The 13,959-nt window shown below is 39.5% G+C and overlaps 1 protein-coding gene across 2 annotated transcripts in view; it reads left to right on the plus strand.

Moving 5' to 3' along the window:
* asb4 (ankyrin repeat and SOCS box containing 4) overlaps nt 1-10,557 on the plus strand; it is a 14,893-nt gene extending 4,336 nt beyond the window's left edge. The window contains exons 1-5 of one of the 2 annotated variants that reach the window (XM_041248906.1): nt 6,020-6,706; nt 7,810-8,109; nt 8,651-9,141; nt 9,572-9,685; nt 9,822-10,557. In XM_041248906.1, the coding sequence (XP_041104840.1) occupies nt 6,529-6,706; nt 7,810-8,109; nt 8,651-9,141; nt 9,572-9,685; nt 9,822-10,010 (1,272 nt within the window). In that variant the 5' untranslated portion in view covers nt 6,020-6,528 and the 3' untranslated portion in view covers nt 10,011-10,557. Of the gene's footprint in view, nt 1-6,019; nt 6,707-7,809; nt 8,110-8,650; nt 9,142-9,571; nt 9,686-9,821 lie in introns of those variants that run through there. The other variant, XM_041248907.1, reaches the window with a different exon arrangement.
* The last annotated feature ends 3,402 nt before the right edge of the window (nt 10,558-13,959 follow it).

The following is a 13,959-nucleotide window of genomic DNA, read 5'->3' on the forward strand; positions in this document are numbered from 1 at the left end:
GTTATTGCTCACACAGATGCTTCTGTACAGTTCTAATTCCCAGTTTTGTAAATTGAGGTTATAAGCCCTTGGTTCCATATGTCAGGGAAGCAGAGGTTGTTGTGCTTCAGCATCACGTTGTTGATGCTGTCGGGCCCACAGGTTTTCCTGGGCTTGAGGGCTTGGAATTTATCTTTCAGCTCCAGTACAGTTATTGGTAAATCGAGTGGGTTCTGGTTGTATTTAATTATTGTTTCCAAATGTCTCTTTTTTTAAGATTGAATTTTGGACTGAATTTGGTTTATTTATATCTAATTGTTGGTAGTTTATCAAAGTAATTTTTCCGAATATTACCATTTTTGATTTCCAGTTCTTGAAGTGTTTAATTTGTTCCATAGTTCTCAAAAGGAGTTTTAGTCAATGGATTCCTCAATTTGGCTTAATTTTTCAGACACATATTCTTCTTTTTACTTATTTAGAATGTGTTTTCTAGTGTTTCAGTGTCTTACAGTAGCTGAGGTGTGATTCTGTATTGTTGGGTTCTCTGCGTTTTTGGTTGGATGGTTTCTCTTAATTGTTTTCTAGTTGTTTTACATTCAGTGCCAAACCATTTTTCATTTGGTTTATTTTTTTTGTTTAGTTTTGTTTTTTTCTGTTTGTTTTCCTGAGTTTTGAATTTGTCACTGTTGTTTCAAATATATTTGTATAATCTATGGACAAATTTATTCATTTTTGTTGATCTGAAATGTTTTAGAAAGTTGTTTAGCATACTTACTATATCTGCACTATAAATTGTTTAATTATATTTTGGGCTTCTGTTTTTACGGTTTTAACCAATAAAAAACGATAACACACCTGTTAAAAAAATGAAATTGGTGCATATCCAATGAACATCGGAAAAACACTGGAAATGGGTCAGTGTAACGCTTGTCAGTTCAATTTTTAGAACGTTTCCTGAAAATTAAAAAAAAAAACAAATATGGTCTCGTGTTTTCTTTTTTCCATTTTTTCGGTCACAATCAGAAAATTGAAAAATTTGAATTTTAGTGAAAATTACCATAACTTTGTGTGACAAAGTGGCTGAGTGGGAACAGGTGCAGGAGTGATGCAGTGCGGTAAAGAAACAGACAGAGCCATGTAATCCAGTTTGGAAAAGTGATCTTTATTTTTATTCCAGGTCTGTTGACCAAAACAGTAATCCCCCGGCAATACACTACAATGTGTACTGCACGGGGTAAATAATAACGGGATTGCAGTCCCAACCAATAACACAATATCTGACCCACAATAATACATAGACGGCCACCAGTCCTGGGTGCGTTTAGCAGTGCTCGTGGTGGGTGACACAGGTTATTTAGTGACTGTTGATGAAGTGCCGTTATTTACACAAACCAAAGCGAAGAAACAGATACATTGCTTCAACCCCTATTTATACAGTCACTTATGACCCCTTCGTAAATGATTGCAGCCTCTGCTGTAATCCGTGGCTGCAATCCATGATTTCCATTACACAAGAGTAGATGTTAAAACTTCATGCTGATTTGAACTCTGCTAAACTAATGTGATCCATATGTGTCTCCGTCCATTTGCATTTCCTTCCATATAATGATGTAGATATCCTTCTGTCTGGTGTTAATGGCTGAAGTGTAATGCTGGCTCCAGGGATCAGCTTATTTGCCTCCCTGGCGCATCTGCACACACAACGGCTGCGATGCTGGCTCCGGGGATCAAGCACAGTGCGGCCTCCCCAGCGCATCAGCATGACAACCGTCTGGATTGAGCTCTGGGGTCTTCAAGTGGGCACCTTCCATCCTCAGTGTTTCGTCGACTAGCCCACGACGCCTCAAGAGGGCTCGACGGTGATTCTGGCGTCCCAGTATCACCCCCCTCCGTCCCCCACTCAACTCAGCCCAGCTTACTTACCTGTACATCAGCGTTTCTTTCTTTCTATTGTGCTTGAGATCCCCAGCCAGAATCTTTCCGTCTCAACCACAGCCAGTTGCTGCTCCTCTCTGCTGCTTCAGATAAGTTCTTCACTGTGCAATGCAACCACTCTTGGCCTCTGAAACTCTTGAACTCTTGGCCACTGAATCCAACGTCTCTGAGAAACTGGGTTGTAGTGTGTGCCACAAATCCTCGACAACCCACTTCCACTGGGTAAACCCGGACTCTCCGTCCTCGCTGTTCCGCTTCAGTGGCTAGTTGAGCATACTGCAGTTTCTTCCTCTCGTATGCCTCATCTACAGCATCCTCCCATGGCACTGTTAACTCTACCAGGTGAACAAGGCGTGCTGATCCAGACCACAAGAAAATATCTGGTCGAAGGTTAGTGGTGACAATCTCAGGTGGAAAAATAAGCCGTTGACGAACATCTGCCAGCATTTTCCAGTCTCTAGCCTCTTCCAGTTGTCCTGGGCGAGGATTGGTTTTAACACCTTTTCTTGGTGGTTGCTCTCCTGGGCGGAGGAATGTTATCTTTTGTGTGTAATGTTTTGATGGAACAGGTGGCAACTTATTGGTCATTTTATGCTTGTCTTCCATTGCTAAGGCCAAACATCGCAGCACCTGGTCATGGCGCCAAGTAAACCGACCTTGGCTGGGAGCCACCTTACATCCTGAACAGAATATGAGGGATCCTCTCCTACCCAGAGGTTTAGGTTCTGTGGTGATGGGAGAACATCATATGTTGACCTGATGAGGAAACTGATCCTGCTCTGTTCCATTGACCATAGGTCTTGCCAGCCAATCTTGCGTTGTTGCACACTCTCTCATCTCATCCATTCTCCCTGCTTGGCCTGGGAAATGGCCTTTATACACCTCATCCTCTCCTCCTGCTTTTGCACCTCGTTGACTACCAGCTTCCTCCTTTAAGCTGGGGCTGCCTTGTGCCATGTGGGAGGAGCTGAACTGAGACCAAGACCCCCTCTTCCATGCTGAACTTGCCCCATGATATCATCAATTCGAAGGGCAGCCTTTGCATCTTCCACAGCTTTCTTTGCCGCCAACTTTCTTCCAGTTTTCAACACAGGTGCTGCCTCCCTTACGCATTTGTCACGTGACTCTACTAATGTCATTTCCAGTCTGACTTTGGCGCACTTAAATTCCTTGGTTAGAGCGGAGACTGGTAGCTGCAGTATTCCTTTACCATAAAGTCCCACTCTACTGAGGCAGCGTAGAACTCCCAACCATTTCCTGATGTATGAACTGATTAAAGCTTCCAGCTTCTCTACTGTTGTCAAAGAAACCTCGTACACAGTCAGTGGCCCCACACTGAAAGCACCAGAGTTTTAGTTTGCCTGGTAGAGCGCAACTGTATGCTCTTCAACCCTTCCACTGCTTGTTGTCTAACTTCTCCCACATGAACGGTGTCCTTTAGATCCCTGTCATACCATCTCCCAAGACTCTTCACTGGCTTCTCAGAGACTGTTGGTATTGCCTCACCATTAATGAAGAATGTTTTATCTACTACTTTGCCTTTAATTATAGAGATGCTCCTTGATTTAGTGGGCTTGAATTGCATTCGTACCCATTCAATGTTATTGGTTAATTTGCCCAATAACCGATTAGTACAGGCTACTGTTGTAGTCATTGATGTCTTGTCATCCATGTATGCTCGAATTGGTGGTAGTCGCATTCCAGAAGCCAAGCGCTCTCCTCCTACTACCCATTTTGATGCCCTAATGATTACTTCTATTGCCATGGTAAAAGCCAGTGGAGAAATGGTGCATCCTACCATTATTCCAACCTCTAGGCATTGCCATGTAGTGCTGAATTCTGAAGTTGAAAAACTAAATTACAAATCTCCAAAGTAGGCTTTCACTAAATTTTTTACTGTCGTCGGTACACTGAAAAAATCAAATGCTGCCCAAAGAAGTTCATGTGGCTCTGAACCATATGCATTAGCCAAATCCAGGAATGTCACATGGAGCTCCTTCCTCTCCTTTTTAGCTGATTGAATTTGTCGCCAGATGACACTGATGTGTTCTAAGCATCCTGGGAAACCTGGAATGCCCGCTTTTTGTATTGAAGTGTCAATGAAGCAGTTCTTTAATAGGTAAGTTGACAATCTCTGAGCAATAATGCTGAATAAATCTTGCCTTCTACGTTTAATAGGGAAATAGGACGAAACTGACTGATGCTTGTAGAATCTTTTTCTTTAGGTATAAAGACTCCACCTGCTTGGCACCATGCTCTTGGTACAACCTGTTTTTCCCATGCCACTTTCCTCAATTTCCACAGAATTCATAGAACTCCTGAAGCACTCTTGTACACTCTGTACGGAACTCCATTAGGCCCTGGTGATGATGAAGCCCTTGCTTTTTTCACAGCTTGCTCTACTTCTTTCCACTTAGGTGCACAGTCCTCCATTTGGTATTCTGGTGGATTGATAGGTGGCATGTCTGAAGGAATTGACATAGGCTCCTGCCTTTTTGAATCTGTATGTGTTTCCTCCAAATATCTCTCCAGCTCAACCTTAGATGCTTTTAGTGTGCCATTCTTCTCACTGGTGAATAACTTCTTTACAAATTTGAATGGGTCTTTATAAAAGTTAGCTCTCGCACGCTCCTTCTTTTTGTAGCGTTTCCATAGGCGCTCAGCTCTGCACAATGTTGCAAGCTTATCTTTTATGACCCTTTGTAAGAGATTGAGTCCCTCCTTCTGACTTTGTTCTGCTCTTCTCCATTGCTTCCTCAGCTGTCTTGTTTCTCTAACTAAGCGTTCAATGTCCTGCTGCCGTCTAGACTTTCCAGGAATAGTTTGTACTTTTTCCTTCCTTTTTTCATCTCCAAACCTCTCACTTCCATATGCGTAGATGATGTCCCCAAACAGCTTCTTTTCAACTGTTCCACTTAACCTTTCCAATGCAAAGCAGAGATCTGTATTTACTGTGTCTCATGCAGTTTTTTCACAAGCTCTTGGCCATTTAACTCCAGGCTTGTGCCCGTTGAGGTTCTTTTCTCTCTTACGCTGGTTCGTCTGATCGGGTTCACAAGGATCATTAGGTTCATAACTAGTTGTATCCACGCAAGTCCTCCTCACGTCTATGACAGGGGTGCTGGTATCCTGCGAACTGTGGTTTGCTTCCTGTCCCCGGATTTCATTCGACTGATTTGACTGACTTCGTAAGAAGTACTGATCAATGCAAGGCCCTTGTCCCTTCTCCCTCAAGCATTTCATTCTCCCTTGATGAATCTTCAAACCCCTGACCGTTGTTGCCTTGCTCCAGCCGCAGACACAAACCTAGAGTTCTATGTTTTTGCTAACTGCAAATCTTGAACTAGTCTTTTGTGAAGTAGTCTCCATACTCATATCCGTTTCCGTTCCTAAGTCGTTAACCGTGTTGTCCAACGTTGAGTCATCTTCCGCCCCCACTCTCGCAGACTCTAGGGGTATTTTTTCTTTAAGTAAGTTTTTCTCTTTACTTTTCTCTCGAAGTAAGCTAAATGGATGTGGAAGTATTAGGCATACTGAAAGCATGGACACCTTCCTCAAAACCAGGACGATCAAGGAAAAATACAGCTGGACAAAAATGGTATTTGTCTGAACCTCTTCAGTAATATATACTGTAGAATGACAATATTGTAAAATAATTGTAGTATTTGGAGACGCATTATAATCTTAAATATGTATTATAGGAGTGAACCTGTAGTAGTTTGTTTTATTGTAGCAAGTTGGTGGTGCAGTAACTCTGAGGCTTTTACTTTAGCTCTGTTATCTATCACCAGTTTTAACAAAAGGAACCAACCATAGCTTACATTGGATGTGGGCGATCCAAAATTATGGTTACAAAATTGTATGTTGCATTTAAACGTATGTTGCATTCCTATGTTACTGTATGAAAGTACTAACAGGAATAATGGTATTCATATTTCTACTGCTGTATTCCCACCCAACAGACATTCTATTTGAAATGGATTGATTGCTATTTGAGTGTTCATTTTAGATCATGTTTTTGCTGTTTGTTCGATATTGTTAAATAATTTATTACAGTACTATCTCAATATATCTCAATATTTCAGACACCAGTGGGCAGTCTGGAGTCACAAAGTGTCAGTTCCCTAAGTAGTAAAGATAGTAGTAGAGATACTAAGATCAATAAAGCATTTGTGTTAAATTTATACAGTGTTAAGTTACTTATACAACCATAAAAATACTGATTATTGTACAGTAGGACACAAGCAGGATTCTTGCAGCAAACAACATTGTATTTTCTTTGGAAGGAGAGGTCTACTAATATAATTGACCTGGATGTTGTTTATTTATTGGTAATTTCCAGCTCAGAATAGACAAGAAGAGTGAGTGCAATCAGTAGGTTTGTTCCCCCCTCATAACAGGATGGTAAAAAGATCATCGTTTTGGCATGTCAGGTTTTGCATGGCCTCTCTATTAATAGTACAGATCCAGTGACTGTGCAGTGATTATGTTACACTGTGCTTCCAGGCCTATGACATACTCTGGCACACTGCAGCATTGAGATCACTCAAAAGCTTTTGAAATAGTTTAAAAAAATGATCATATGGTTTATGTGCCAGTGGATATAGATTAGGAATGGGGGACGTGAACACCAGATCTAAAGCTATTAAAGCTCTGAAGGAAAGATTTCTACTTGCTCTGAAATGTAATGACTATGAGGAAGTGCAAGCAATCCTGCAATCGAAAAAGATAGATGTGGACACTGTGTTTGAAGTTCAAGATGACGATATGGTTCTGGCATCCTATAAGCAAGGTACTGTGGGCAGAACAAGACACAAAAAAACACAAACATATATTTTATATTTGAATATCCCTGTTACGAAGTTAATAGCCTGTGCTTTGTCATTATGCCCTTTTAGTAACATGATTAGGTCTTTAGACAACAAAGGGGACAATATAAATGATCAAAAAAGTACTAAAACCTTTGCCATAAGCTCAAATACCATCCACCCTCCATATTCTATTATTGTATTATTATTGTCTTTAGTGTTTTGTATAAGAGGATCAATAAAACATTTCAAAGAGAGAGGGGAGGGAGAGACACAGATGCTCAAAATACTTATATAAAACTATACAACTGAAAACATTTAAAACTTATAAGTGTGTTTGCTATGTATATAAGTAGATATTGTCTGTGATAAAAAGAAAAACTGAAACAAGTTTTCATCCAAGTTTGACTGGTTTTATAACTAAACTTTACCACTGGGTGGAGACATTTCTCCAGGGAAGAGAGTCATGAAATAGTCACTTTAATATTACTGTCTAGTTCGCTGACAACATAGGTCTCACAAGTTTAGTTTTTAGGTTGTCGTGACAAATCTGTATTTCATTTTAGAAACATAGTTGGTAGAAATATTTACAAGAAGTCTGTATTTCTTTTAGTTCCTGAAGGACAATTTCCATCACCCATAACTTGAAATACTCTTGCACCAGTTCACCAGTTCTGGTGCTTTTCAAACTTCTGTTAAATATTATTTATAATACTATATGGCTTGGACATTCCCTGCACCCTGATTGGTTTCTAACATACCAATTAAAAGAGTGGTTTGAAACTCATTTCATTCCAATCAGGAAAATGGTTGTACCAAAACAATAATGGACCATTTCGTTATACATGTCTAGGCCTCATACCTCACAACTCACCTGAGGCATTGTGAGGCATGATGCTGATAGAACCCATGGCTTCTTATATTATTTTATGTTCCAATGTTAATAAAATAAAAAAAATAAAAATCTCAAATGAAGGTTTAGTTGAAGATTTAAGTCATCAGTTTGACTTAAAAAGGGAAGTTATTTTCAAATAGAATTATATTGTATTTGACTGAATTCATCCTATTTTTTATTTTATTTTGTTAGGCTACTGGTTGCCTGGATACAAACTGGATTCGTCTTTTGCAACAGGGTTGCATATATGTGCAATGTATGGTTATCTGGAAAGTGCCTTGGTACTACTAGAACATAATGCCTCCATCAACAGCAAACCTAATGGGAAAACACCTTTACATGTGGCATGTGAGGTATCCAGCAGCGACAGCGTTGGTCTGCTTCTTAATCATGGAGCGAAAGTCAACAGTTTTTCCTTGAGTGGACACACTCCATTGCATTTCTGCACTACAAAAGAAGCAATAGCTTGTGCTAAACAGCTCATTTTGAAAGGTAAGAATAACAATGTTATACTATTCATTTATACAGTATTAATGCTTTTATTCTGTTATTATTCAAGTACTGCACATCTCTATTAAGTTGACATTTGCAGGGGTTATAGCTAATTAAATAATTATATGAATCTTTCCATTTCCTATGTGTCACACATACGTAGTTTCCAAAGAAACGTTATCGCAATTTTTTGTTTTTCTAGGTTAAATAAATCTCTCAGTTTGCATGGTTTGCTTTCGCTAGTGATAATTATTGAACTTCCTAGGTCATTTCACCTAAAGGGTGAAATATTCACCACCCCAAAAAATCCTTCTTTCCTGAACTAAGCAGCTGCTTACCCTGCTGCTGATTGATTTGACCTCCAAAGTCTCTGCTTAGGGAATAACATGTGCTTCTTCAAAGCTGCACACATGAGAGCTGTTTCTCAGTAATGTTTAATACACAGGTATACTTGTTATCTGTACTATCCATTCACTTTGCTCAACTACCTATCTTAAGGCTACCTACGACACATTTCTTGTACATGTATGTGTTTCAACAGGAGCTAATCTGGAGGTTCACAGTAACAACAATGAGGAGGACACACCATTGCATACTGCTGCACGGTTTGGGCTGCCAGAGCTGTTGGCTTTCTATATTGGCAGTGGCGCAAACGTTGACAGCATAAACAGTCATAAGGAGACCCCGTTGATTACTGCGACCTTTTGGGCGCTGAACCAGAAGGAACAAGTATACAGCACAGAGCACCAACTCGTCTGCAGGATGTTGTTGGACTATAACGCCAATGTCAACATGCAGGAGGAAGACATGAAGACAGCCCTTCACAGGGCTGCCTGGAACTGTGATCATATTCTCATGCAGATGCTGCTGGAGGCAGGGGCAGATGCTAACATGGTGGACATTAATGGGTGTGCTCCTATCCAGTACACTCTGAAAGTGACCTCAGTGCGTCCAGCCGGCATGCCTGACATCTGTTACCAGCTGCTGTTAAACCACGGAGCAGCAAGAATTTATCCCCCCCAGTTCCATAAGGTAGCGTCTTTAAGGTTAGAGGTAATTAAAGGAAGACATTGTGGTGTAAGATTTGTACAGCAAATCGTTATTTTCACAGTTGTTGTTTCTTTCTGAACTTGCTGGGTGTGTTTTTTTATATAGTTGGGGTAAAGTCATTTTAGTACCATATGACGCATTTTAACTAATAATTTAAGATAAGATAAGCCAGCTTATAGAGGCTGCAAGCCCATTCACCATTTCAGTCATAGGATGCTGTGCTGCCCAAGAAGCCAGTGGTATTCTTAACAGTAAGGACAGCCAAAAGCAGTTAAACAGAAAAGTGGAGCAACTCCATACATGAGGAATCACCTAGAAAGAGGTGCTCCAGTGATCCAGTGATCTTAGCTGCTTATAACAAGTATATAATATAGTGAGATACAAATTGTTTTTATTTGATGTTTTCTTATAGGTGCTGCAATCGTGCCATTCTTTCCCCAGGGCAATTGAAGTAATGATAAATTCATACGACCATATAAAAGCCACAAGGAAGTGGAGAACAGCTATACCAAAAGCAGTTTTCCAGGTAGGTGTTTCATAAAATAGACAAAATATAAGACTTAAATTGAAATGTATTGTAAAGCATTATAGCATATACACAATTGTGTTTAAAGTCCAAACCTTACAACATAACCACCATTGCTTTTACATGTATATTACAGCAACACCAGGATTTCTATGAGTCCCTGTTTGCAGCCTGCAGTAATACTCCACGCACTCTTATGCACATATCAAGGTGTGCAGTTCGGGCAGCCTTGAGGAATAGATGCCATGACAATGTAGACAAACTGCTGCTTCCACCTTCATTAAAAAAATATTTACTTCTGGAACCTGAAGGAAGAATCTTTTAGTTTGTGTCTTTTTACTGTTTGGATTAGATCACTGTAATCCTGACTTGGGTGAATGTACCTCATCACAATCAGTGCCATGTCAGTTCCACTAATTATACAATTAGAGACGTTTGCCAGTTCACATCCTAACCTGAAGAGATGATGACAAGTAAATTTAATAATGCTACTAGTAAGTCATACAAAAGAAAGGAGGTAGGAAATCTAGGGCTGTTGTATTGTCAAGGGGCTGTGGAAATAAATATGGGAAGATTGGCCAAGTTTGTAATGGGTGCTACAATATTTGTCATGATAAATAGATCAGTTATGCTTTTAATCATGAATTGTAAATGTCATATACTGTACAGATAACACTAAATGTCATACATACTGGAAGTATTGTACTGTTATTTTTGTTATATTAAAGATTTAGGTGTTTATTTTTTTATTTCAAAGTAATGGTGTAAGATTCAATTACGCCAGTGTGTGAATCAGATTATTTTGTTTGCTTGCTTTTTCCTATGATATAATAAAAATATGTGACCCACCCCCCCTCGCCTCCCGGATATTTACATAGCAAATCAGATATGTATGGTAAAGCAGGTTAAAAACCAAAGTACAAGTATGGGAAAAGCATAGTAAACTGCACAATTACCTTGTTAATCTTTTAGGAGGCGATCTGTCATAAACACATAAAGTTGAATTCTATATACAGTATACTACCCCCTACTGGCAATGGGATAGTCCTGCGTTAGTACCTTTTGGTGGATATAGTGTATTGTGTATATATAAAAATGACAGGGGCGCCCTGTGTTCCAAAGCAGTTCCGATATTTGTTGGATTTGTTTATGAATCACACACGTGGCCATTAGAATTGAATGAGATACCATCTACTGTAGTGTCTTTGCTTGGAGAAACATCACTCTTTATAATGACCCTGGATAAAGGCAGCAGTCAGTCTTAACATCATGTTGTACTGTATGGGGAGGAAGAAACCCCTATGGGTAAGCACATTTTGTTTTCTTGTCAAATCCATGTAACATATGTTAGAGTACTATACGTAATGTCTAATGTTCCTATTCAAGTTCCCAGCTGCAGAGGGCAGCACTCCAGTCAGTGTAATACATACACACTCTGCCAAGGTGACACTGCCACATGTTTATAAGGGTTAATTTTCCATAAATAGCTAAAGTGCTTTTGTTATTTTAGTGTGACTTTCATAGCCCTTACAGAACTACCTTCAATTAGAATGCGCTGGTTCTGTGGAAAGGTTACCAGACCACAAGCCACCATTTCCCTTCTTCACTGACAGCATGTCTGAAAACTAAAAGTCGTTTATAAACACAGTACTGTATTGCTTTTGTGTCGCAGCAGGTGCCCCGCCTTGTGATAAGATGTCAGAAAGTTTGTAGCGTTGCGTGGGAAATGAAGGCAGGTTGACACAGGTATTTCAGGTTTTTGAATGCAGCAGTTTATTAAGACAGGACTCTACACTTAACAGGTAAAGCCAGTGGTACAAGTACAGCTGAGCAGCATAGTGCTACTCAGACTGTAATAAATAATAAAATAAAATAAAATAAATTCCAAAGCACACTGTGGTTTTGGTCATGTGCTACAGCCAACTAAGTGGAGTCTGTGGCTCTCCTTGGCTGTTTCTCTCCAACCTTTCTCACTCTTCAGCTCTCTCTTTCATCTCAGCAGCCTGCTACTTATCCCCCCCCCCCCCCAGTCCAGGCCACGCCCCCTGGTGCAACAGACATCAATCCCAAGCATGCACGGCTTCCCGCTCTCGATCCTTTGATTGTTGCAACATCTTATCCCCTAATTTGTGGCAACAATGTTGCAACTGGATCCCGCTTGCACGGCAATTCTCCTGTCTCTGAAGACCTGCGGCAACTGAACCTTTGACTTGGGGTCACAGAACCTTCCTGAAAATGGTTACAGCAGACCTGGAGTCATTACGGTATTATTGTTACTAACAGAGTGCCAAAAAAAGAAAACTTAAGACAACAAGGAATAGAATCAGTAACCAGGTTTATCATGTATCTTTTTAGAGGACTCTTATAGAAATGCAATTCAGGACCTCTTACAGCTAATTTAGAACGTGTAGTATAACTGGATGGAAACGGAATTCAGACACTTTTCTGGCTGTATTTTTTCTGTTGGTATGTTTAGACAAGCAAGCTAAATAGGTTCACAGTTTCTGCCACATGACAATCATTACTTGTTTGGGCCTCTGGAAATTACCTTTTTATTTTCTTCCACTTACCAGGAAAGTTTTGGTCTTTGATTAAAGACATCAGTAAGAACTTTACCATCAAACAAAAGTAATTAAAAAAATAAAACATAAAATAAAACGCCTTCTCAATATTAAGGGACCTGATAGGCACACATTATTTCTTTTTTTGTTTAGTAACATTTGTGTTCCATTTGGCCATTGACTATTTTGTGTTTAAGCTATATGGGGATATGAAAATGAGTTGCTAAGACACCAAGACAGTGCCATTAGCTATTTGCATGCTTGTGTCTGGACATTGGTGTAGGTTGTGAACTGTCAACACGTGTTATGTATAGACAAAAATAGCAGGAATAGCTTTAGATGCTATGTACATTGCTGGTGAATGCTTGGTTGAAGTCATGAGTAATATAATCCCATTTGGTTTCAGAAGCCTTGCAAAGCACTGATTGGGATATTCAAAAGTGCATCAGATGCTTTACAGACACGATAGTCTTTCAGATTAATAAGGCTCACATCCAAGAATTCACTGCCATTTGGAACAAAGCCAAAACTGAACTGTTCTTAAAAAAAAAAAAAAAGCAAGCAGCAAGAAAAGGTCGGCCAGCTAAAATCATAGCAAGATATTTGCAGCATGTACCCATGCACAAATCCAGCCTGCCTGCGCTTACTCTGTCATCTATTAGAAGCAGTTTTGAAAGCCAAGGTTTCACAATAACCTAACAACACATTCAATCTTTGCTTTTCCAGCACATAGTAAGCCCAAAGAGCCTGGCCACAGAAAAATGTAGGTTCCACTCCCAAGCTGCAGTGTGCGTGTAATATAGAAGTATTATTATTACTATTATCCTCTAAGGCAACTTGTGTTACAAGGCAGTACAGGGTTACAATGGTAGATTAATATTTAAATACAGTATAGTTTACAATACTAATAGAATACAATATGAAACAGAAAACAGCAAGTTAGGAACGTTTACCAATAATTTATCTGACCATTATATTCCTGTTAGTGTTTCACTGCCTTTACTCACACATCACAATTCTTATTGGCTTTTTAATTGCTGTTTACGACTAGTTTATCTGGTTAAGAACATCCTTATTTTATTTTGGGAGCGTTGGAGAGGAGAGAGACATCTGTAGATGTCTGAGACACTGGCGGGGCATTGGTTAATTTAAGATAAAGTTCTGGGCCTTCAGGATACTGTTAACAGAACCAGGTTAATATACACAGATATACACCTACTCACAGTATTCCCAATAGCATTGTGAGGTATAGTTACATGTGAAATATACATGTACTAAAAATACTATACACTTAAACTTAAGAAAGAATAGCCACCACAATTATAATGAATTGTAAATCTGCCTATAGTTTGTTATTCTTAGAATAATCCAGTGGGATTAGTACCACTTTTGTTTTAATGGTGACTAATTTACATTGTTGTACTGGCCAGTAATGCTTTGAAAATGTATTTTATTTTCTCAATCAGAAATATTCATAACTGATTTTACACTGGAATGACTGGCTCAGATGTAACCATTAAAAACAAGTTCAGCAGCGAGATACTATCTAAATAGTGGTAGGACCAAATACAGGTAAATAATAACAGATTCAAACTGGAACATTTCTATTTTGTCCCACTATTGCGGTTCATTCTTCGGTTAACATGGGTCCTACTAGTGGGGGGCCTACTTAATTACTGTAGACTGGAACAAACTGCTGAAGCAAGAGTTTAA

Source organism: Polyodon spathula, chromosome 4 (assembly GCF_017654505.1).
Source record: "Polyodon spathula isolate WHYD16114869_AA chromosome 4, ASM1765450v1, whole genome shotgun sequence".
Classification (NCBI taxonomy): Eukaryota; Metazoa; Chordata; class Actinopteri; order Acipenseriformes; family Polyodontidae; genus Polyodon; species Polyodon spathula.